Source organism: Brassica rapa, chromosome A07 (genome assembly GCF_000309985.2).
Source record: "Brassica rapa cultivar Chiifu-401-42 chromosome A07, CAAS_Brap_v3.01, whole genome shotgun sequence".
Lineage (NCBI taxonomy): Eukaryota > Viridiplantae > Streptophyta > Magnoliopsida > Brassicales > Brassicaceae > Brassica > Brassica rapa.
In genome coordinates, this window is record NC_024801.2 from 9,486,067 (window position 1) to 9,510,472 (window position 24,406).

Consider the following 24,406-nt stretch of genomic DNA (forward strand, 5'->3'; position numbering starts at 1 on the left):
ACAAAAATCACTTTTTAACTATGTTTTTAACTTTTTAGTTAGCGCACGTGTGCACTGTTAGGTGGAACTGTGGAAGATTTATATACGCACGTGTGGGTTAATGTGTTGTTGACTTACCGTTCCTTAAAACGGAGGGAGAGGAGGAGAGGAGCCTTTGTTTTTTTGGTCGGCGAAGAAAGGAAAGATATGTCGGGTCATCAGTGTACAGAGAACCCGCCTAAGCTGGATCCAAATAGCGGGTCGGGTCATGTAGAGAAGCTAGGCGGCCTCGACAGTTACGTCTCTGGTTCAACTCACTCAAAGCTCGCCGTTGTTCTTGTCTCTCATGTTTTCGGTGAGTCTTTTTATCCTCTGTTTACTGGGAGACTATTGAGCTAAAAGTGTTTTTTCTAGGGAATCAATCTTTCTGAACTTGGTTTGATTTTGAGAATTTAAAAGAACTTCCTTTTTTTCTTTTTTTTTGGTTCGCAGGATATGAAACTCCACAACTGAGGTAGTACTTACTGTAGATGATTACTAGAACCCACCCCCAAGTGGATATGTTTTCTTGATTGCTTATAAAAAGTGTGTATCCCCTTTAGTTGATTCCTGGATTTGTATCACATTTTTGTTGGTTGTAATAGAACCCCAAGAATGTACATTCATTCATCTGTTACAAAAGAACTATCTTAACGACATTATTGTTTTGTAAAGATGTAAGAAAGATTCAGTGTCAGTGGGAGTGGGAGTTAATCTTGGCTCTTTGTGTTGGCTTTTTAATCGTAAGCTGTATTAGAACGTTTGACTTATCTTTCCATTAAGCTTTTTTTTTTTGGCTTTATCTGTCACTCCAAATAAGTTTCATTCACTGTTGTAACTTGCTTTGTTAGGAAACTTGCTGACAAAGTTGCAGAAGCTGGATTCTATGCGGTGGTTCCCGACTTCTTCCATGGAGATCCCTACAATCCCGCGAACGAGGATCGACCACTTCCTATCTGGATAAAAGATCACCCACAAGTTAGTTTCATCTTCCGTTATCCAAGTCAGTTTTGTCTTTTTTTTCTCTCTGAGGTTTGTAGTGGTCTACTTTTCCATACCTTCTCAGGATCATTTGAATGGATTATTGTTTGATTGTTTTCATTGATGATTCCAAAGCTAGAATATTGTCAGTGTTTTTATCCTTATCTGAAATGAATCCATTGGATTTGTAGGATAAGGCTTTTGAGGACTCAAAGCCAGTAGTTGATGCCTTGAAGAACAAAGGCATAACTACTGTTGGAGCAGCAGGGTTCTGTTGGGGTGGTTAGTTTTGTTTTTCTTCTTCCCATCTTAACAACTGTCTTTTCTCCATTCATTCTGTAACAGAACTCTTTTGTCTCTCCTCTTGTGTGTTGATCACAGCAAAAGTTGCAGTGGAACTGGCGAAGCAAGAGCTTGTTAAAGCTGTTGTTTTGTTACATCCTTCTCGTGTTACGGTGGATGATATTAAGGGTAATTAGATATTTAATTATTGATTTACTTGTTTTCCCTTCTCTTTTGCTGCTAATGGTAATGTGATGACCGTGATTGAACCAGGGGTGAAGGTTCCAATTTCTGTGTTAGGAGCTGAGTATGATCAAGTGACTCCTCCAAAACTCGTGCAGCAATTCCAAAATGTTTTAGCTACAAAACCTGAGGTACTTTCTTTGCTCCGCTTATCCACTTACCTTTATTGTTTTTCAGTTTCTAGTAGCTCGTCTGTTTTAAGAAGAAACTATTTCATATCTTCAAGTTGATAGATTTCTTTTTACATCTCCTGCAATCTAACTAACCAGCAAACGAAGTATGATGTTGCAGGTGAAAAGTTTTGTGAAGATATTCCCAAGAGTCAAACATGGTTGGACTGTTAGGTACGACCCGAATGATCCATCAGAAGTTGAAGCCGCAAAGGAAGCTCATAAGGACATGCTTGTTTGGCTCATCAACCATGTCAAGTGAGAAACTTTGGCACGGTCTAAGCTTTTGTTTACACAAAATAAAGTACTTGAGAAGCTGTAAGAAAAGTGTTTTTTAAATAAATAATGTACTATATCATCAAATAAAGTACTTTGAGTGTATTCTTAGAAACAAGTACTTGCAAAGGAATAATTGAATCATCAAATGTTAGTAACAAGAGTAATAGGACAAAGAACACCAAATACAGAGCCAAGTACCCAAACAATTTGAATAAAATCATAACCAAAGCCAAACAATGTTAAACCTATCATGACAAATCACTGAAAACAAACAAACAAACAAACTAGTTTTGGACATATATGCACGGACTTCACCAAATTCCCAAAATCAAATTTATCAATAACTGGAATCATTTGTTGTTTTTGAAGAAGTTGAGATCCCACTTACGTATTAAGCCGTCGAAGACTTTGCCTGATGCGCTACTAGTACGTTCAACTGTCACTGTGGCCTTTGTATCTGCCGACACGTCACCGTTCTCTTTTTCCTTCTGGCTCGTGCAGCCAGGCACAGAAGCATCTACGGGTGCTGTTAGAGAATCCGAGGTCCCATTTGGAGCTTTGGACTCGGAAGATGATGGTGCTACATCCCCGCCAACTGTTGCTGGACTGGAAGCAGTATCAGTAGTCTCTGACTGGTTTGCTTGAGTTGAAGTTGATTCTTTCCTAGAAAGAAGGGGTTCTTGTGCAGTTTGAAAAGAATTGCTGCCAAGAACTCTCTTCTCGGGAGATTCTTTTTTCTCAAGACTTTGCACTTCCAAGTCCTTTAATGACTCCATCACTGCTTTCATAAGCATCTGAACCAAGTAATAAGACTATGAGAATGCCGATAGAACATGAGACAATACTACAAGGTTTAGTTAATGTAGAATATCCACTTTTTTTTTAATCTCACCCTTTCTTCTTCCTCTGCATTAGATGGGATGTCCTCCAAGTGATACTCCAGATATTGGTCATCATCTAAAGCCATCGCAAGCTGAGGAGGGTACTGATCATGATCACCATTTGACAAATCAAAGCTTATCATATCAGGAGATGATGAACTGTCTTCACGGCCATCATGATTCTCTTTTTCCTGAAACGAAATCATTATGCCACATGGCGATCTTCATTTCCTTGATTTCTTTTCATTTTTTTATGTACAAGAATATAAGAGAGTCACCCTAACACATCTCTCTCTACTGTTGTTCATCTAATTACCATTATATGATCAAACGACCATATGCTTAAACATGGTGACTAGTAACTATAAACACAAGAAAGAAAATAATGAAACTGATCTTATACCTTAGTTTCTGATGGAGAACCGTTGGATGTGACATTCGAAGGAACCTGAACGAAGTAATAGACACCCATCAATACTACGATGAAGAAAGCTTGAAACTACAACCCACAGCCTTCTCTTTTACTATATTCATAAGCTTTAAGCTCTTTCTGTAAGGTTCTATAATCAGAATGCAATGAAGGAATATGAAAACTGGAATTTCGGAACGTTAGGTGAGCAATTGATTGCTTATCATCAGAATTATGGAAAACAGAACATCAAACCTATGCATAAGTGAACTGTATTAGACATTATCAATTAAAAAGACCAAGATTAGCCACGAATTACTGACATCTGTACGACTCATGGGTCTTTTCACGCGGACTTCATTGATTGCCTCAGAGATGCTACTCCCGGCTAAACCTGAATAGTGACAAAAGATGTCACCTTTGAGCTCAAATATCAGAAACTTAATGAGGAAGACCAGTATGACTCACTCTTCTGCACTGATGATTGTGGAATAGTTGTGTCATGCATAGTGCCCCAACTGCCCTGAACATAAAATAAACAACACTATTGACGTTTTTTGAAGCAGAAACAAGAGAGAAAAGTATACAGTCATAAGTGCCAGATGACATTACCTTTGCTAAGTACTCATCTAACGGGTCATAAAATGTCGGCCCCGTAACCTCTGGAGGACGAAGGACGTTATGGAAAAAGATATTTATCGAATCAAAATAGAACTGAGGCCGAGGAGAGTTGTGATCTCCCTCAAACTTGATGATATTTTTGTCACCCTGCCCATAGTCATAAGCAAGATGTTAAAGCATATAGAGGCTAGCAGAAGAGAACATATAAAGATGAACAATGGGCAAGATGAAGGAAGGCTAGCAAGAATTGGAAACTTACTACGTAGGCTTCATATATAAGATCTGAATGATGAGGGCGAATAAAGTCATCATCTAAGGCATGTCCAAATAAAACTGGAACAAAACTAGACTTTGCGACCTGCAGCATGAAAGATAAATATTTTACCAATCAAAAACTCTCCCAACTAGAAGGATGATCATGACAAAAAAGATAGACAATTAAGTAGAGAACACAACCTTAATGGTATTCAGATCCGTTATATCGAACTTTGCTTTTTTCTGAATAGCTCTCCGCATAAACTGTATTGCAAATTTCACCTGAACATACAATGAAAGAGATTAAACCATAGAAAAAAACAATGTGGAAAACTTTGTAGTAGAGAGAACAATAGCACCAGAAAGATTCTAACAATTACTTACGGTAAACTTTGGTAAACGGAACTTATATGTATCAACAAGTTCCATCATCAGATCAACCAAATCGGAGAAGGGGCTATCTAAAATCATTCCTGCAATGGAAGGATCCTCAGCTCCATACATCAAGCTGTAACAGAAAAGATGATCAAGACAATGACATCACAGTTTAGCACGCAAGACAAGTGATGGCAATAATAAATTGCTTATTTCACAACTTCATCTTAGCTCTTATGGTGGTTCAAGTGAGACATGTGTTAGGTATGGCTAATAACTGGAAAGTACCACAGTATCTATTCACCTCTCTAAAGCTACTGAAAGTTTCACAGCATAATAAATCGCCCGTACGATTTACTTTCATTGATACTGTTCCAAACCATTACTTAAACTTTATGCAACAAGGAAAAATGAATATGCTCTTATTAAATTGACAAATCAGAGACTGGAAGGAACCTCGTGACAGCACCCATTGAACGCCCCCATAACCCTATCAGGGATATATTTCCATCCTGACGCAAAAACTCAACAACAGCCTTCAGATCATCCTTCTGCAAACACTCACAACAGGTTTACCAATTGTTCAGAAGAACGATCACCAATCTCTCAGAATAAACAGTAATTTTCTAGGTGAAGAAAAAGACACAGAGAAACTGGTGAAGGACCAAAATCAAATGGAATATGTGTTCATACAGATAAAGATAGGATGCCTCTGTAGCGGATAAGGAAAATGCTAAATGTATTTTGAAGAACTAGAAGAGATAAACAAGAATGATGAAAGGAGCACATACTTCGTTCCAGCCTAAGGTGACATGTTCCCCGCCAGAGAGACCAGATCCCGAAAAGTCAAGAGTGAAAACTGTGATGTTTGAAGGCAGCAACATAATTGCGGCTTCACTACCATCCGCTCTACATCCACTGAATGACAAAGTTGCAGGGAACCATTAAGTAATGCTAAAAAATCACGATGGTCCTCAACAGGAAACAAAAGGGTAAAAGGAAATACTGTACAACGTTAACAAATATGATAGTTAATAGCACAAAAGATCTTTGTCAAAAACGTTCATGTACGTACCTGTTACCATGGCAATATATTACGCAGGGCAAAGGTTTTCCTTCAGGGCGTTCAACAGGCATGTAATGACTACACTGGAGAACATCTCCCCTACTGTTTTTAATCTGCCAAAAACGCATCCAAATAACAACACTCAATCGAGGAACAAGAAAACACAAAAAAAAAAGCTAATGAAAAAACACTATTCACTTACTAATGAGGAGTTGACAAACAATTCTGATCAGTTTCCCTTTAATAAGGTTCAAAAACTACATACACACAACTTATCTTTCAATAAATAGACTTTTGACTAAGAACAAACAACACACGTTTTTTATCAAAAAAAAAAAAAACAAACAAACAACACACGTGTTGGGTTGCAAATCCCATATATGACTAGAGACATCCAAATTTTGTTTTACATAAGATGAGAAACGAAAAAAGAAAGATTTTGTTACCTCTAAATCTTTTCTTTGATACCACCTGCCTTTCATCATGAAGTCCTTTTCCAAGAGATCATGTTCCGGGTCATACTCAGCTCTGCATTCACAATTTCACATAACAAGTCAAATAAACAAAATGAAACAATAATCTGGCGGATGTTTTATAACATAGTAACGTCTCACAAGTCTTAAACAGTAATATCAAATATAAACAGTAGAATCTGAGTGGTAAATGTTCAGAAGAGAGCACGTGGGTGCCCAGTAAAAAAAAATTGATTCTTCTGATCAAAAGAAGGTCAAGCAAGTACAAGTTGATATGAATGCTAAGTAGGAAGAAGACAAACTGCAAAAGGGGTTTCGAAGCGGACAACTAAATGACAAATCTAAAATTCAATTCCTACACGACCGAATCTAATACTTACGATAACAATTCCGAAATCAGGAAATCGAAAGATGAAAGCTTTAAAGACAAATCAAAAGAGGAAGGAAGGGAGGAAGGTTGACAAACCTTGGAGGTCGAATGATGAAGTTGACAAGCTGCTCCATTTCCAGAATCAAAAATAAAATTATCACTCTTTTCTCATAATATATCTTTATCTTCTCTCGATTCGTCAACTCGAACCGAAATGATTCGATTAATTAAAAACTGCAATTTGGCCTGTAAAAAGCCCTAAGTCGAAGAAGATGGTGAGTTGTTTCAGAGAGAAAGAGAGAGAGATCGAAAGGGAAAGATAGACGCTTTTTATAACGGATTATTGTTGTTGAGGCTGGAGACTGTTTGTTTGTTTTTCTTTTTCCATTTCATGTTAATATATTAATTAATAAAGTATTTAAAACTTGTAAGTAACCAATATTTTTGCCCCTTACGAAATTTATGACTTAGTATTTGGCTCTAATACACTTTTTTTTTATCGTCACGATATGAGTATTAACATAAATCTATTTCAAATTTTGAAATTCAATCGGTTATCAACTTATTTCATTCTTTCAAATCCTCTTATTCAATAACAACACCCTATAAAAGTGAATACATTACTTTAGAAAAAAACTATTTATTTTTTATTCCATGCTATATATATGAAGAGACATTGTTATTACTTTAGAAAAACATTCTTTGGTGGTAAATCTGCTGGTGAAACTATTTTGGTAGGGTAGAAGTGAAGTTGTAGTGAGCCACCTTGATTCTGAATTTTTTTTATCTGGCCTATTGTATCAATAAAACATTGTAGCAGTGGAATTTCAAGCTCAGCAGCATCTTCACCATTTTCCTAATATAACATAATACATTTATCAATTTGGTAGACTCTATGATTAAAATAAGTGTCAAGATTATAGAAATTATCATTTATCAACAGAACAACAATTACCTGAACATAAGCATCGATCAACTCTGTTGCTTTCTTGCATGTGAGATCTTTCCCAGCATCTCCGAGAATGATGAACGTGCAATGCTCCTCATTATCATAGACAGACAACTCCACCCAATATCTGGTTAAAAACCAAGTGATTATACATTGTCGATTGAAAACATATATGAGAGGAGAAACTTACTTGGCTACTGCAGTAGCATTTTCATTCCCGCATTTTGGACAAAGCAATGTTGTCGGCCCACGGTTTAACTTGGTCTGGCAATCTTTGCAAGCAATGTAATACCACTCAGTGCTAAGCTTGACATCATCAATTGTGGCAATGCAGTCAAAGTAGGCAACCTGAAATCACATCCTAGGGTTGTCAGCAACTACATTGAGAAAAGTGTTTGATTCTAAAAACGGAATGGGATTACTTGAGCAGGCTGACGCTTGAGGAAGGCGGCAATCTCACTTATTGTGAGAGTCTCAACTTTGACCACCTCAACAGGGTTCACCAAAGAAGTTACAGAAGGGTTCCAGAAGGGTTCGTGGTCAACCTTGCAAAGAATTTTAAATCAGGCGATCATCAAAGGTGTTAAACACATAATAGACTAATCTATAGATTGTTTCTAAAAAGATAAAATACTAACCAGGCCAAGTATTCTTTGGTGGGGTTAACCTTTTTCATCCAAAAACACTTTTGAAGAGGACATTGAACTTAGACACAATTTTCCTGTCAATATAGAAACAGTTAGTGGTAGGTTTATCTAACTGAGTGTGAGTGATCAGGAATTCTTATATTGAGTGTGAAAGATCACCACCAAGGCTCTTAGGATTGACCGTTATGACCAATAGAACAGTTGGAGTGGCTGCACTTGCATCAAACTTAAGGCGAAAACTTTATGCGGCCTCGTCCCATAGGTAGACGTTAATCACTGGACCGCTGCAGTTAACAAAGAGAAGATGTTTAATTTAAGTAAGAATCATAAATTAGAAAATGATATTTATGTATTGGTCGAACTACAACAGCTTAGTCTTTAAGCTGCAAATGGACCATCACTTTCCGAGAAGCTAAGTCATCATTGGTGCACAAAACCGGACGCTGATGGAGAGCCTGGCCATCAACCAGCTTAAGGTGGCCAACAACATCTACAACAAACAGTTACACGCAATACAAATTTAACCACTTGGAATGGTTAAACATGATAAGAAAATATTTAAACCTTACCGTGAAGATCCCCTCTGAGATCGCAGTTGGCTTCAAAATCTGAAAAAGAATGGACCCTGAAGCGCTCTATCAAAATGCCTTCAATGTCTTCTTCAACCTTCGACAGAGCAGAGGCGTGGGAGATGCAAATTACCAGCCTCTGATCAGCAACATGGTACATCACCTTGCTGTTGGACGCATAGAAGCTTGTCAGTGTGTAGATTCTCCCACGCTGGAGCTCTTTCTCATACTGGTTGCGACGGTTCTGACCAATGAACCCCTGAGACAAAGTTCCTTACAGAACAGAGAAACAATACTGAGCCAGTTGAATAGCTCAAATTAGAGTGTGTTATTTGAGCAATATTTTTTTATTATAACCGCTCAATTAGAAAGATATAAGGCAACAAAAACAAAATTTCCAGTTAGAAAGATATAAGGCAACAAACACAAAATTTCCAGTTTCAGTATTACTCAATGTTCTATACTAATCTAATCTATATCACAACACTATCAAGTGATTAATAAGACAGGAAAACTCTATATCACAGCACTATCAAGTGATTAATGAGACAGGAAAACAAATATGGGTTATACGCTAATATAATTTCAAATAAATAAATCAAGTTTTTTTCCAATAAATCATCCCAATATATACGCTAATCTAATGAGACATAAAGATTAAAAGCATTTAAAGCTACATAAACAAACTTTCCAGTTCTAATCTCTATCACACTATATAATAGGTATATGAACAACAATGAGACATGAAAACAAATCTGGGTTACGCTAATATAATTTCAAATAAATAAATCAAGTTTTTTTTCCAATAAATCATCTCAATATATACGCTAATCTAATGAGACAATAAAGATTAAAAGCGTTTAAGGCTACAGAAAAAAACTTTCCAGTTCTAATCTCTATCACGCTATATAATATACATGAACAACAATGAGACATGGAAACAAATCTAGGTTACGCTAATATAATTTCAAATAAATAAATCAAGTTTTTTTCCAATAAATTACCCATATATATATGCTAATCTAATGAGACATGAAGACATACCTCCGCATCGATCATAAGCATCTCGATCCCAAGAAGGATGCATGGTCCTCCTTTGACATTCTTGCGAGCATCCCAGAAATGAAGAAGCCTAAACTGCATGGTGGAATATCCTGGTCCTGGTGAAACATGTCGGAAGAGGAGAGGAGGAGAAGCTTCGCCGGTGCGGATTGCAGTCTCTTTCGCCATGATTAGAGTATAGAGCTAACGATCTGAAGTAAGAGAGATAAGGGTATGATCTGAGGTAAGAGAGATAAGGGTATAAATAGGGATCTAGATAGAAGTTGGAGGGCGGATGTGGAAGGTCCGTAGGGATCTTGAATGGAGGCTTTAAGGGAAAACATTGAAGTTCCAGCCCTTTCATCGGAGGCGTTATGCGGGAAGAGTTTGGGGAAACGAAGAGAATCGCCATGCAGAAAGAAAAATGGGAGAGACGGCGATTAGAGTTACTGAGAGGATGAGCGAGCTTTAGCTTTAGTTTTACGAAGACGGCGATTAGGGTTAATGGGCTGGGCTGCGAGATTTTTCTTTACCTGGCCCACCGGTAAATCGTAGCCAATTTTGTAAACAACAAAGCCCAAACCTTTTATTGCAATTTTAATTCGAAGTCCAGTCTGCTAGTGACATGACAGTTTGATAGGTGAAGATTATTTTACCCATGTGGTACCCCTTAAAAGCTCCTAAATTAATCCCTTTTATATAGTTGATTCTTTTTTTTACAGATTTACTTATATCATATAATCATTTCTTAATTATTGTAAAGCATGGGAAGAGAGTAGAAGATTTTATCCAAAATATAGGTTTCACATGAATCACATCATTTAAATTTTAATTACCACAGTTATTATTTTTTAATTACCACAATTCTAGGTATCAACAGATTATTCAGAAATATCTGATAGTTGCTGTAGATTTTATATGATCTAGTATCGATCAGTATAAGATCATATATCAAATCGAAAGTCTTACATGGTCTTCGTGTAAATGTTTATGATCTGAAATTTGAATAACACTTATAAACTATGTTAATCAACTAACATCTTCTTCACAAAAGTATAACGAACAACAAAAATTTGTTAAATAATATAAGATTTTTTTCTAAAATGAATGATATAAGATTTTGCAATATATTTTCAGATATTCAGATATGAAAAACACACAAATAATTAATTAATTTCAATAACATTTTGATAATTTCATTTGCAAAAATGGTAACCAGTATAATTTAGATAATAGATAAGTTAAGGATATGCATTTTGTTGTTTGTTGCTTGCAAGTCTGCAAAAACCTGCTGACTGACAACCTTTGCATTCTTTTAGGTGGAAATAGAGCTTGGCGTTTACATCATAAACAACCTACTATTTTTTTTCTTTGACCATTAAAAAAAACTAAGTACTAGTTTAAAGATTTTTTTCCAATGAAAAGGTGTAACGAATTATGATAAATTAAATAATAAACATGCTGATAACGAGTTCTTGGTCAGAGAGACTCAGAGATAAGATCACAAGGTTTGGCTTCTTTTTTTTTGGTAAAAAAGGTTTGGCATTTTGGGACAGTATAGATTGACATTTGAGTGTACGCAACAGTCATGACGAAACTACAGCATATCTCATAAAGACTTAAAGTACCTAAGAAATGTAACTAATATCATGCAAGTCATAAACGATACATTCATACAGAGCATGTTGTGTGGTCTACTAATGGCGACACCAACCTCTCATTCTCCTCAGCAAAGACTTGGGAAGTTCTGAGACAGCGCGCGCCCCCCCAGCCGTTTGCAAAGTTCATCTGGTACAGCGGTGCAACGCCTAAGCATGCTTTCCACATGTGGGTCACAAATTTGAATAGGCTCCCTACCCGTTCTCGACTTGCGGCTTGGGGAATGCAGCTCCCTTCAGTGTGCTGTATCTGCTCTTCTCAGCCGGAAACAAGGGACCACTTGATGCTCTCTTGTCCTTTTGCTGAGGCCCTATGGTCTGAATCTCGTCGTAGATTCAGAGACACGGTTCCTGTCTTCACAAACTGGGATGAGCTCGTGTTGTGGCTATCTTCTTCCTCGTCTGCGGCTCCGTCACGCCTCCGCATGATCGTGGCTCAGGCTCTCATTTACAACATCTGGAAGCAGAGAAACAACATGTTGCACAACCAAGCCTTAACTCCTCCTTTGTCTACTTTCAGGGAGATAAATAGGCATACCATCAACACCATCAACGCTTGGAGAAAGCGAAAGCGCTTTTCAAACCTAATGGCTTGTTGGCGCATATGACCCACCTTCTTTCTCACCATTCTATAGATTAGGGTGTTGACCTTTTGTTTCGAAAAAAGTTGCTCTGTTTTTTACCTTTCTTTTTGCCAGAGCATTTTTTGAAAAGATTTAACTACTTTGTAGAACAAATCTCTTATCTTTAATGAAATTAACATTCTTAGCAAAAAAAAAAAAATGTTGTGTGTAACGTGTTGGTGTATTGCTTCTAATTGATTTTATTTAGGTGAACTATAGAGTTTGGCAATTTCATGGTAAGGCAACACTGTACTAAACTTTATCCAGTGAAGTTGACAATGAATCTTTTGGCACAAACTTTATCCTTGTACATTAATCAGCCATGTAGCCTAGAGCATTTTTACAGGCATCTTTTTTTTGTGGAGTAACTTTTTTTTTGGGTGCAAACAACTTTTATTTTATTCATCAAACTTTCACATTCAACACAATAAATAAGCAATCATAGTTTTTCAGATTGATTGTATAAAAAGATCGAGAAGTAAGCAATGTAATCTTTTTGCTCTCAGGCGACATAATAAGCGGAAGGAAATCCCTTGTATGAATTAGCGAATGCAGCTACGTTCCCTGGACGCGAGAACACCACCTGCAATTTAATTGTAATTGTTCACACAATAAGTTAAAATACCATTAAAAACCTCATTGTGGATTGAAATTAAGAATCATGCTTATTTTTCTAGTATATCTTTTACCTGGTAGTTTCCAAGGGTAAGAGTCTTGAAACCAGCTGCGCAATAATCAAAATAATACTCCCATGTCCTTATGAACTTATCATCAAATCCTAGAGCCATGATTGGCCTGCACAAAGTAGTATTTTTTGTACATGTTAGTAAGCAGAAGGAAGCAAAAAGAGTAAATCAGAGAATAGATTTTCAATATTTGTCTTACTTTTGTCTGTCCAAGAAGTTCTTCCTCCACATTCTCAATGTTTGGTAGTAATGAATTCCAATATTCTCAACATGTTCAATGCTGTAATACTTCATTGTTAGATATGTTTAATAAATAGATAGCAAAATAAAAGAAACAAAAAGATTTTACCATAGCCTAGAAGAAGAGGACATGGCAGAAGTAACTCTTGCTAAGGAAGGAAGGCATCCACCTGGGAATATGTATTCCTTAATGAAATCTGAGCTTAGTCTATACTCATTGTAACGCTCTTCGGGTATCGATATGAACTGTTATGATCAAAACATTATAAAACCATCAATGTTTTATGAAAACATTAGAGAATGTCTTAACAAGTGAAGAAACAAACTATTGTGAACCTGCAAGACCATTAGACCGTTTTCTGCAAGCGCAGCTTCACAGCGACTGAAGAACATCTCCATAAACTCATGGCCAACTGCTTCTAGCATCTCACTGAAACATCCAAATTTCTATGTCATAGGCTCATAAAACATATAAGACATTTATATACAAGGGACAGGAAAAAATATATTACCAAGATATGATTCTATCATATTTGTGAGCATCAGATAGTTGACGATAATCGCAGAGCTTAAAGGTGATCCGGTCCTATGATTCAGAAGTTATATGATTAGTAATAGCCTAGGAAATAAGAAACAAGATCAATAGATGAATATTCAGACCTCAAGTCCAGCTTCTTTCACTTTCTCTTCTGCATATTTAAGCTGTTCAATAGATAATGTGATGCCAGTGTATCTGCATCCAGTTCTTCTCACAACTTCTATGGCCAAAGTTCCCCATCCACATCCAATTTCCAAAACCTCATGGTGCTTCTCTACTCTCGCCTGAAAATGTCTCTCTCTATGGTTATTACAGAACAGAGAAGTTCTTGTTCTAAAGCAAGAACATGTTCTTTTCTTACCTTATCAATTAGAAGAGATATTTTTCTCATCTGAGCAGCTCTCAGATCCTCATCATCTGACTGTAAACAAAAGGTTGAAGTCAGAATCATAAGCAAGGTAAGAGAAGTAAAAAAAGAGGGAGTTGTTTTTATGGTCACCTTGAATACTGCAGAGGAGTAAGTCATGGTATCATCCAAGAATAAACCGAAAAGCTCGTTGCTCTGTGAATTGATGAAGCAAAGATTATGATTATAGTTCAAAAGAGCAAGGAAACGTTCATCTAGGTTTTAAGAGAAGTGGAGATGTTAAGTAACATACAAGGTCATAGTGACGAGAAATGTTCCTGCGAGCTTGTGTTAAAGTGTTCTGTCTAGAGACATGCTTTAGAAAATACTTAGCAGATGCTACACCGGCAGTTAGAAACATTGGTGTCCACCATCCCCTGAAAGAACATCAAACCATACAAGTGAAAGTTTAGGAAATGATATTTTGAACAGAAGTTATATCTCACTTATGCAGAAAGCTATATAAGCTTATACCTCTTCTTAGCAAGATTTGACTTTGGTGAGGAAAGATCTCTGTTGGCAATGAGAATCTGTTCAAATATAACCAAGAAGATAAACATTAAAACTAGCTCAAACGAAACAAGAATGAAGAAGAAGAATAGACTCAGTCTCTATGTTTCTGCAAGTATGTATGTACCATCATGAAATTCAAAAGTCCTGAGTCTCTATCAACGAATGAAAAATCTCCATTGATATAAGCATCTGCAAGTCCCAAATCTGCTTGTGTCATAACCTGAGAATAAAGAATAAAAAAAAATCAGGTTCTTGAGCTATAGATAGACTAATCATAACTTTTTTCATACCTTCCAGTAAAACTGAGGACTGTGAATCTTGAGGACAGATTTCAAAGGACAAGTAGGATCTTTTCCCTCAAAGTTGAACATTGTTCCTCCTTCTTCCAGTATCCTGTTCAGTTCATGGAGGTAAGTGTTAATGTAACAATTTGTGAAACATACTCTAATCTAAGTTGAGTAGAGATCAGGTGAGACTCACGTTACACAACCAGTTGATATGAACTGTCCCAAGAACCTAGTAACAAAAAGTCGTGCTCCTGTTTCGGTTAGAGAAGGAACCATATGTCTTGGATTGTTCAGAAGAGCTGCTTCTTTCCCTAGCAAACCTCGTGCAGCCGCCATACCAGCCTGAAAACACATATCAACAGAACTATGAGTTACAAATGCAATATCAAGAGAGAATGAACATTAAACTAAGTGGAATTAGATCATTGCCTTTAGTCCATCTTCATGGAAGCCGTAACCTTGATATGCACCACAAAACCATATGTTACGTTTGCCTTGAATCTTGTGAAGCTCCTGTGAGGCTGTCAAAGCTGCAACAGAAGGCACAGGATGGCCAGTGGTCCATTTGAGCAATGTTTTCTTTGGAGTCTGATCTGGGTTAAGTGTCACGAAGAACGGTTCACGGTCTTCCCCAAGGTTCTGCACCGTTACACATCATCAAGATTCAGCTTAAAAAGCTCATAGTTTTCTTGCAAAGGTGGCGTTAATAAAGTATGCAGATTGTGGTTGTATACCTGAAGTATGTTGAGCCAGTATGTTACACATACTTTCTTTTCCGTGCTTCCCAAGAAATTCCACGCGCTCCATGCTGCTTGGTTCCGCGGCATCAAGTCAGTGTCATGATGAAGATATATATCACTGCAATCAAGGATGAAACGTTATGAATTACTTTAAACATTTTAGACCAAAGAAATGAAAAAAGGGTGTGAATTATAAACCTGTAAACGTATCGGAAAGCGCCAAGAACCCTAGTTTCATCAAATGTGACTTGCTCGCCAAGCAATCTCAGAGCATCTGGAGCGTGCATAGCCAGTATGCACTTATCAAATACTTCTTCAGACCCGTCTCCACTTGTTACAGTGACACGACCATCATCAGATGTCAAAACAGATTTAATGTCGCAGCTTGTTCTGATCTTGCATCCTAGTCGCTCCAATTCTGCCCTAACCTGATAAGCAAGTACCAAGTCAGACTCAAATGTATATGCACCTTACACTTAATACATCTAAAACACATCATAGGTTTAGTTTGGAACCTTTGCAACATAAGTCTGAGAACGTCCTGCCACAGTTAGCCACTGTGGCCTCCCAAAGATCTAACACACAAACGAAAATAAGGTAAAACACCAAGAAGATTGTTTAAGGAGGAAGTGTGAGAAAAAAATTAAGAACCTGAAGAAGGTGGTGGTTGCAGCAAAACGAAAGAACAGAGTAAGCAGAGAAGCTTAAAACACCATCTGATGGACATGACCATATCGAGCCACATATCGGAACCTACCCCCACAGATATATAATGTTACGTCTCGTCCAAGTAAACTTCGAACATTCATTTTAACGGAGCAAGTAAATAAGAACCCTCACCAAGTAAGCTTTCTGAAACATCTCAGAGTATCCACGACCATTGAGGAACTCTCCTAAGGTTTCACTTCGATCGATGTCAGGGTTAGCCTCGAGCTCTTCGATGTATCTTAAAACGTCTTCTTTAAACTTAACGATCTCTCTGATCATTTGCCAGAAATAAGGGTTTAGAGCGTTCTTCTTCTGAGCAAATAAGCCAGACACACCGTTGCGGCTTCCCCATTCACATCCTTTGCCATTGTCAAGGCTTACTGCGAAAGACATGTCTGAAATCTCCATGTCTACTCCAAGATTCTCGAAGAACTCCATCATGTTTGGATATGTTACCTATCAAATAGATACATATGTATGCTCAACATCAAAAGTTCAAGCAAGGAAAATCATATATAAACAAACTTTCATATAAAATGTTCAAAGATTCAGATTTGTTAACTTATATTATAGTTTCATAAAATATTGAGATTAATTTTGTCTGATATGAATTATGTGTGTATCATCACTAATCAACTCTAACTTGTTTGTTATCAGATATGGAGAAAATTCCAACGTGAAATTGCTAACAATGGATAAAGGTGTATATAGAAAAGATGAATGGTCACAAGATGATTATGAGCTGTTCTATCGTTTTCATGACATTTTTTTTTTTAAAATCACAATTGTTTTGTCTTATAAGAACGACAAAAACATCCTATCAATAAAAATCCCTAGTTGGTCTTTATTTGAATACCATGTAGGCCAGACCATGGAAAACAGTTGTATCGTTATAAAAACGTTGGTGAAATATAAATTTCCAGTTAGTAGATTTGGACAGATATCTCTATTATTAAAAGAGAAGTACCAATATAAATTGCTCCTTAGTTTTCAAAGTTATTTACATTTGAATGCCACTGAAGTAATAAATTTACCTACCTTTTAGCATTCTTGTCTTTTATAGTTTAATTAATGCATTTTCCTAAAATAAAGTATAACAAATTATATTTATTTATTTAAAAAATGTTTTCTATAATCTGGGTAAACAATAAATTATACTTAATCAATGTCAAAAATATAACAAGATTTTATTATTACCGGGTGGTTATTTTTTATTTTGGTATATTAACTACGTCTAAAAAACATAAAAGTGTTATAAAAATACATAATAAAAACCACAAAATTTTAAATAATATATTAAATTATTTAATCATATAAATCAAATACAAAAATAGATAACTATTTTATTTTACATTAAAATTTTGATCCATAAAAAATACATTTGCACGAACACACGAGTTATATTTTAAAAATAGGGTTGTAATAGTTGACGGATCAAAAAATAAAATAAAATTATTCATTATTAATTCTAAAATGATTGTGTTTAGAAATATATTAAATAATTATTTAATATAAATTTTAAAAACATATATTACCATTTATATAAGATAAATATTTTTTTTTGTAAACCAAAAATTAATACCCGCGCGGCTGCGCGGATCAAGCTCCAGTGTAAATTAAAAGCACAATAGTAATGGTAAAAAGGAAAAAAAAAGGTTTTAGAAAAAATTGATTATATATTAAGAAAATTCAAATAAACTCACAACACTGATATGGTCCATCTGTGGACAGTGGGACACATAAAGCAAATGCCTCCATTATCATCAGTCATTTTTCACGAAAATGGAAAATTCCAGAGATATATATTTTTTTTTTGAACAAAAATTCCAGAGATATATAATACCTTTTTCTAGTGATTTATTTCTATAAAACAAATATATTTGATCAAAAAGAATTAAGAAATGAGCGAAAGGGAGAGGGATACGTACACGATTGAAGACCATGAATCCAAGGTCCAAGTCAACTCCATCAAAACGCACCGTTTTAGCATGACCACCTAATGACTCTTCTTTCTCGTACAAAACGAGTTCTTCGACTCCTTGAGTAGCAAGAACGTAGGCGCTTCCTAATCCACTTATTCCACTTCCTATCACCGCCACTTTCATTTTTCCTTTTTACAGAAAAATATATTCAATGAAACTTATCAGCCTGCATTGTAGAAAAATAAGTTACATTGACCTGATACAACGGATTAGATTCTCAATGGATATGCGAAGACCAAGTTTTTCATTAAAGAAATTGCAAAAAAAAAAGATATAAAAGTAATTATAAAATTCCCATTTTTTTTTAAGAATACAATGGTAGCAGACTCGAATCTTTTATTTAACAAAAGGAGAAATGTATTTGCATTCAAGAAGATGAGTACAATGGCAGACTCGAATTTATTAGTGACCCTTCTTCTTCTTCTACTACTACCATCACATCTAATATTTGCATTAAAGACGACAAACAACAATGGTAGACTCAAATCTATAGTGACCTTTCTTCTATCCTCTCATAACACCAACCTTTTTTTTATCTCATTCCGGAATTTATTCATATATGTACAAGCATATGCATGTGCAGAGACTGACCAATCAATAACTTTGTTTAAAGACAGAGAAATGTAGTTAGAAATGTTACCTCTTCTTTTTTTTTTCCAACTTGGAACACAATGGATTTCGATCTGGAAATGGATATTCAGCAGTTCACTGGAATGAGTCTAGAGTAGATACGAAGATCTCCGGATTTCTTGGAATTGAGAAACTGAAATTGTGTTTTTGTTATTTTTTCACTTAAAATGGGATTAAACTGAAAAAAAACAACAAAAGCTAGACTAAAAGTGAAGAGAGAATAGAGTGAGATTGAAGAATTTTGGAGTAAGCAAAACTATTGGCTGATTTTGAGGGGAGCACTTGTGCCAAAGAGATAAGCCAGCCACAGGTTGTTTTGTATTCATATATGGCAATGGATCGCCATATATATAGGATATAGCCCACAAGTTAAAGCCATGTTTGGCTATTGACTTTCAAACACTCGACGTTTGGTTTATGTAATTAATTATCTCGTTTTCAGTATTTTAATTAGTTTTAATTAATATATTCCCTATCTTTTATTCAATGTACTCGGATGCTTCTTGTTTCTTATTTACAATTGGGCCTTTTCTTCATCAACATCACTCTAATTATCTCGTTTTCAGTATTTTAATTAGTTTTAATTAATATATTCCCTAAGAATCTATATACAATCTTGTTTCTGTTCTTACTTTCTTTATTTACCACCATTACTTTTTAATGTGATTCATTTCCTTTTCTTCGTCAACATCACTCTAATCTCATTTGTTAGTTTGAGTCTGATTAATGATATTTTATTTGGTTAAAAAGAGAAAAGACGTTGCATTACAACTACCAATAGTTTTCTTATCGGTGATGATTAAACATGGACACATTTTATAACATGCAGAACTGTGATATATGTAAAGACTAAAAAAAACTGATTTGACTACCTATATTACAGAAGTTGACTTACCTTTTCGTCACACATCTGTTCAATATTTAACTTTTACCTTTTCGTCACACATCTGTTCAACATTCAAAAGTTAAGCGTGCTTTGGATGGAATAATAAAATTATGGGTGACCTACTGGAAAGTGATTCGCGATAGCGTGTGAGTGATGTCAAAATACATGAAAAGGTCATGTGGTGATTGCATGGTCAGTAAAAAAATCTTTCGAGGTTTGGAAAATTAACGCACCGCCTGTCGGATGTGATGGGGCCAACATGCCGAGTGAGCGGACGTGGAAAGACCATTAGTATGCGGTCGGGGCGTTACAAGTGGTATCAGAGCTAGATTAGCCATTCGGTTATGACCCGAGAGGCGTCTTGTGATATCTTGCATATTTGCATTGTTTTATCCATTCATCCATGAGCATTTTCATCATATAGATTAGGTTTCAGACATGTTTAGGTTGCATTTTGCATACATGAGTCTCTATTAGGTACTGGAATACCACATGAGGCTATTTGGAGCTCAAAAGAGGTGAAAAGGTGACCATTGAACGAACCGAGCATGGGAGCGACCTCCCGGAGCGACATCACGAAGTCGCTGTGTCCCACTTCTCAGAGCGACCTTCCTAAAGCGACGCCATGAAGTCGCTCGCGTTCTCATTACTCCGAACAGTCTTAGATGACCCTGGAGCGACCTCTCAGAGCGACCTAGCGAGGTCGCTCCCGAAGCTTGGAGCGACCTGTCCAGAGCGACAGGGAGAAGTCGCTCGCCATCTTGGTTCCCGGAGACAAGAAATCGCTCTCGGAGCGACCTCTCGCAGCGACCCAGCGAGGTCGCTCCCGAAGCCTGGAGCGACTTGTCGGAGCGACGAGCCGAGGTCGCTCCGCGCCTATTATCTGCTCGATTTCTATTTTACTTAAGGGCCTTTTGGTCATTTCATTATGCACGTTTTGCACTTGGAAAACCTATGTTTTAAACATCTTTTGTAGCCACCAGAGGCAGATTATCTTTTATCTTTGATCTATTGAGAAAGACACAAGAACTCTCTTGAGAAGTTCATCTCTTGGATTTTGATTGTTATGTTCTTGTGTTATTGTTGATTTCTTATCTATTTCTCTACATGATTAATCTGAAATCCAATATGGGTTTAAGAGGAATCATGGAGATTAGTGAGTAATCACCTTTTGAATTCATGGGTTAGGGAGATTAAGGGTGATTAGGTTAGAGCTAGGATGTTTTAGTGTAGATCATTCATATTTCCTTGCTAGTAGAGTAATCATAATGCATCTTCTGAGTTGGCCACTCAGTTGTTGATCCTTAGGCATTTCTCACCCGAAAGGTGTTCGATGAAATGCCCGAGACAACTCTCCTAGGCTTTTAGTATACTTTGCCAAAGACATTTGTTGTTAAAGGTGCTAAGATAGCTAATAGACTTGTTAGTAATGATTGCTTTCATATTATTCAACCAAAGACATTTGATGTTTGAGATATGTTAGCAAATGAGCATTCATCTAGACATAGAGCTTGCTTAGAATTGTGTCTAGGCTTAAGGTTGATAGTTTGATTGATCATTTGCCATCCTTAGTTCGATACTTGATCACCCAAGGTCTAATCCCTATGCCCATGAGTTCTCTTTTCCCTTAGTCAAGAAAGTATCATTCTGTTATTGCTTTTAGTTTTAGTCATAGCTTAAAACCCATCTAAATCATTGGTTGCACTTAGATTAAGTGAGTACTTGCATTCTCAGTGCTTTGATATCCCTCAGAACTGGTTCGACAATCTTCTATACTACAACATTTGTCTTAGGAGCCTTGAAAACTCCTAACATCAAATTGGCGCCGTTGCCAAATTCTGAGTAGATTTGAACATTGAGATTTAGTCACTTGCTTGAGACTAAGTCATTTTTATTTTCTTTTGTTACTGATTCTCTTTCTTCACCTCCCTTTAATCTACAGGTGTATGAACTTGAGGAGCAGGGGTCCATCAAACCTAGTTCCAATAGCTGCAGACATCAGAGCTTTAGAGAGAGAGTGTGCTAGAAATAGAAGAGAAGAAGAGCAACAGGCTCACTTGCAGAGATTGAGTACTGATATGGGAGACATACCTCAAAACCAACAGCGAGCAGCTCGACCCATTGGCACTTACGACCGCCCCAACATTCATGGTCATAGATTGGGAATCCGAGCACCCGCTGTGGCAGCCAACAACTTTGAGATCAAATCAGGACTCCTCAACGTGATCGAGAACAACAAGTATCATGGCTTGGCTCTAGAGGATCCATTTGATCACTTGGACAGGTTCGACAGCTACTGTGGGTTGTCAAAAACCAATGGTGTGTCCGAAGATGCCTTAAAGCTCAAGCTATTCCCTTTCTCTTTGGGGGATAAGGCACGTCAGTGGGAGAAGTCTCTACCCAGTGACTCCATCACTACTTGGGATGACTGCAAGAAAGCATTCTTGGAGAAGTTCTTCTCTACTTCAAGAACTGCTAAGCTGAGAAACGAGATTTCCAGCTTTCAACAGAAGAACTTGGAAGGCTTCAGTGAAGCCTGGGAGAGATTCAAGGGCTACCAAGCTCAATGCCCACACCATGGCTTTTCTAAGGAGAGCTTGCTGAGCACATTCTACCGTGGTGCTCTTCCTAAGTACAGAGCCAGACTGGATACAGCTAGCAATGGGTTCTTCTTGGGGAGAACTGAGGAGGATGCAGAAGAGCTGGTTGACAACATGGTAAAGAGTGATGCAGTCTACAGTGGAGACCACGACAGAGGCAGTAGAACAGATGATAAGCAGACGAGGAAAGAGATCAAAGCTTTGGAAGACAAGATCGACCTACTCATTGCTGAAAAAGCAACCCAAGAGCAGCTGAAGTTTGTTGGTAACTCCAAGCAGGAAGATCCACTTGCTGTCAATGAGGTTGAGGGTTTGGAAGGTCAAGAGGAGTTGTGTTTCATCAACAACAATGGTAGCTGGTACAAAAAGGAGCCCAACTTTCAGTACAACAACTACCAACAGAAATCCTATCCCAACAACCAACAGAGTGGTTATCCGCCTAGAAACAACCAGCAAGGCAGCTATCAGCCTCAGCAAAACCCCTCGTCTGGTTCCTCTGCTCCTCAAGAGAGCAGCACTGATACCTTACTGAAGCAAATCTTGGAGTCTCAGACTAGAAGTGAGAAGCATGTTGGTTATGAGTTGAAGAACCTTCATTCCAAGATTGATGGGAGCTACAATGAGCTCAACAACAAATTCTCACACCTTGCTTCTACAGTCAGGAATTTAGAGAATCAGTTTGCTTCCATGAACACTCACCAGAATCGCCAGCAAGGATCTCTACGTGGAAAATCTCACCAAAATCCCAAGGAGGCCAAAGCTATCACCCTTAGGAGTGGTAAGCAGTTACCTCCTAGAACCCTCACCAAGGATGCTGAGAAACTAAGTGAGGGGGTTGCCATCAACATATATGATGAAGTGGTGATTGTTGATGAGAAGATCAATGACGAGATCTTGGAGAAGATAGTGGAAGCCAAAGGTAAAGGAAAGGTTGGGGAAGAGAAGAAGACATTAAAGGATGGTGAAGTTGTTACTCCAGCAAGTGAAAGTTCTTTTGTTCCTCCTTCCTATGAACCCAAACTTCCATTCCCTGGTAGATTCAAGAAGCAGCTGCTAGAGAAGTACAAGGCTCTGTTTGAGAAGCAAATGAGTGAAGCTCAGGTTGCAATGCCCATCATCGATGCTTTCATGTTGATTCCTCAATACAGCAAGTTCCTGAAAGATGTTGTAGCTGCAAAGAAGAAGGAGATGGAAGGCATGATGATTCTTACCCATGAGTGCAATGCCATCATCCAGAGGCTTGATGTTCCAGAGAAATTAGAGGATCCAGGAAGCTTCACACTACCTTGTGCTCTTGGACCTATGGTATTTGAGAAAAGTCTCTGCGATTTGGGAGCTAGTGTCAGCTTGATGCCTTTGTCTGTTGCAAAGAAGCTTGGATTCACTCAGTACAAGAAGTGTAGACTCTCTCTGGTGTTAGCTGATCGTTCAGTGAAGTATCCTGTGGGCATCTTAGAGGACCTCCCTGTGAAGATTGGAAGGTATGAGATACCTACAGATTTTGTGGTGCTTGAGATGGGTGAGGAGGCTCAAGATCCATTGATTCTAGGAAGGCCATTCTTAGCTACAGCAGGAGCTATTGTTAATGTGAAGGAAGGCACGATTGATCTCCATTTGGGTAAAGAGAACATCCTCCACTTTGACATCAAGAGGAAAATGAGGAAACCAACTGTGTTCGGGCAAGCCTTCTACATTAAAGAGATGGACACTCCTGCTGATGAGCACCTTGAAGAGTTACCACCTGAGGACGACGAGGAGGGAGCATCTCCCTCTACTCATTCCCTATAGAAGGTAACCCACCACACTCCCTTGTATATACCATTTCATTTTTGCATATTAGTCTTCTTTTCGGTATCTCTCTCTACTTGACGACACAGAGACTGTGTAACTCAAGTTTGGGGGAGGTACCAAGTATTTGATCATGTTTGCTTTGATGTTGTTTCATTGAGTCATGCATGGCATACCTATTTGCATAAAAAAAAAAAAAAAAAAAATCATTTAGTTTGCATCATTTGCATTTTTAGGAGAGTCTAGAGCATATAGGTTGCATTCACTTGCATTGGGAGCAATGATTTTGAATGCCTTGTAAAGAACACTACGTTGCACTTGACTAGCTTTTGCACCTCTCAAAAAGACTTGTATGTTTCGAGCCTTGAAAACTCTTCCTGAAACTTGTTGATTGCTGAAACTCAGTCTTTGAAGCCAACTACAACCTTATTTGAACTGAACGAACTTAATGCTTCTTGCTCATGGTCCCTTGTGTACTGAGTCATGGCTATA

The 24,406-nt window shown here is 37.4% G+C and overlaps 4 protein-coding genes and 1 non-coding gene across 9 annotated transcripts; 1 reads left to right on the plus strand and 4 right to left on the minus strand.

The window, feature by feature from the left end:
* The first annotated feature begins 17 nt into the window (after positions 1 to 17).
* LOC103828730 (endo-1,3;1,4-beta-D-glucanase) lies at positions 18 to 2,131 on the plus strand. Of its 2 annotated transcripts, XM_033274837.1 has the most exons (8): positions 101 to 334; positions 472 to 493; positions 694 to 768; positions 870 to 996; positions 1,191 to 1,281; positions 1,381 to 1,470; positions 1,555 to 1,655; positions 1,816 to 2,114. In XM_033274837.1, the coding sequence occupies exons 1-8, from the start codon at positions 187 to 189 to the stop codon at positions 1,954 to 1,956; spliced, it is 795 nt and encodes a 264-aa protein (XP_033130728.1). In that variant the 5' UTR covers positions 101 to 186; the 3' UTR covers positions 1,957 to 2,114. The 2 variants fall into 2 exon arrangements, with proteins under 2 accessions (XP_009102607.1, XP_033130728.1); XM_009104359.3 differs by lacking the exon at positions 694 to 768 and having other exon boundaries at positions 18 to 334; positions 1,816 to 2,131.
* Positions 2,093 to 12,047, minus strand: LOC103828728. Its single transcript, XM_009104358.3, has 14 exons — positions 6,520 to 12,047; positions 6,027 to 6,108; positions 5,590 to 5,693; positions 5,306 to 5,432; positions 4,971 to 5,065; positions 4,524 to 4,647; positions 4,341 to 4,421; positions 4,144 to 4,242; positions 3,876 to 4,031; positions 3,732 to 3,786; positions 3,587 to 3,657; positions 3,258 to 3,302; positions 2,866 to 3,045; positions 2,093 to 2,767 (listed from the first exon to the last, which is right to left on the minus strand). The coding sequence occupies exons 1-14, from the start codon at positions 6,555 to 6,557 to the stop codon at positions 2,324 to 2,326; spliced, it is 1,701 nt and encodes a 566-aa protein (XP_009102606.1). The 5' UTR covers positions 6,558 to 12,047; the 3' UTR covers positions 2,093 to 2,323.
* Positions 7,302 to 9,818, minus strand: LOC117126824. Its single transcript, XM_033275949.1, has 7 exons — positions 9,633 to 9,818; positions 8,589 to 8,847; positions 8,415 to 8,509; positions 7,795 to 7,917; positions 7,563 to 7,720; positions 7,379 to 7,499; positions 7,302 to 7,316 (listed from the first exon to the last, which is right to left on the minus strand). Exons 1-7 carry the CDS (start codon positions 9,816 to 9,818, stop codon positions 7,302 to 7,304), a joined length of 957 nt encoding a protein of 318 aa, XP_033131840.1.
* A 232-nt stretch (positions 12,048 to 12,279) lies between the features above and the next one.
* LOC103828731 lies at positions 12,280 to 18,968 on the minus strand. Of its 4 annotated transcripts, XM_009104360.3 has the most exons (22): positions 18,651 to 18,967; positions 17,957 to 18,176; positions 16,161 to 16,484; positions 15,972 to 16,073; positions 15,836 to 15,895; positions 15,519 to 15,748; positions 15,315 to 15,438; positions 15,010 to 15,219; positions 14,774 to 14,922; positions 14,584 to 14,686; positions 14,418 to 14,513; positions 14,255 to 14,310; positions 14,034 to 14,157; positions 13,874 to 13,936; positions 13,736 to 13,795; positions 13,497 to 13,658; positions 13,349 to 13,422; positions 13,173 to 13,266; positions 12,946 to 13,082; positions 12,796 to 12,876; positions 12,600 to 12,705; positions 12,280 to 12,493 (listed from the first exon to the last, which is right to left on the minus strand). In XM_009104360.3, the coding sequence occupies exons 2-22, from the start codon at positions 18,131 to 18,133 to the stop codon at positions 12,413 to 12,415; spliced, it is 2,613 nt and encodes an 870-aa protein (XP_009102608.1). In that variant the 5' UTR covers positions 18,134 to 18,176; positions 18,651 to 18,967; the 3' UTR covers positions 12,280 to 12,412. The 4 variants fall into 4 exon arrangements, with proteins under 4 accessions (XP_009102608.1, XP_033130724.1, XP_033130725.1 ...); XM_033274833.1 differs by having other exon boundaries at positions 13,736 to 13,936; positions 17,957 to 18,138; positions 18,651 to 18,968; XM_033274834.1 differs by having other exon boundaries at positions 13,736 to 13,936; positions 17,957 to 18,145; positions 18,651 to 18,968.
* A 3,035-nt stretch (positions 18,969 to 22,003) lies between these two features.
* On the minus strand, positions 22,004 to 22,110 carry LOC117127048. The gene has a single exon (XR_004449806.1). It is a non-coding gene; the product is annotated as a small nucleolar RNA R71 (small nucleolar RNA).
* Between the last annotated feature and the right edge of the window lie 2,296 nt (positions 22,111 to 24,406).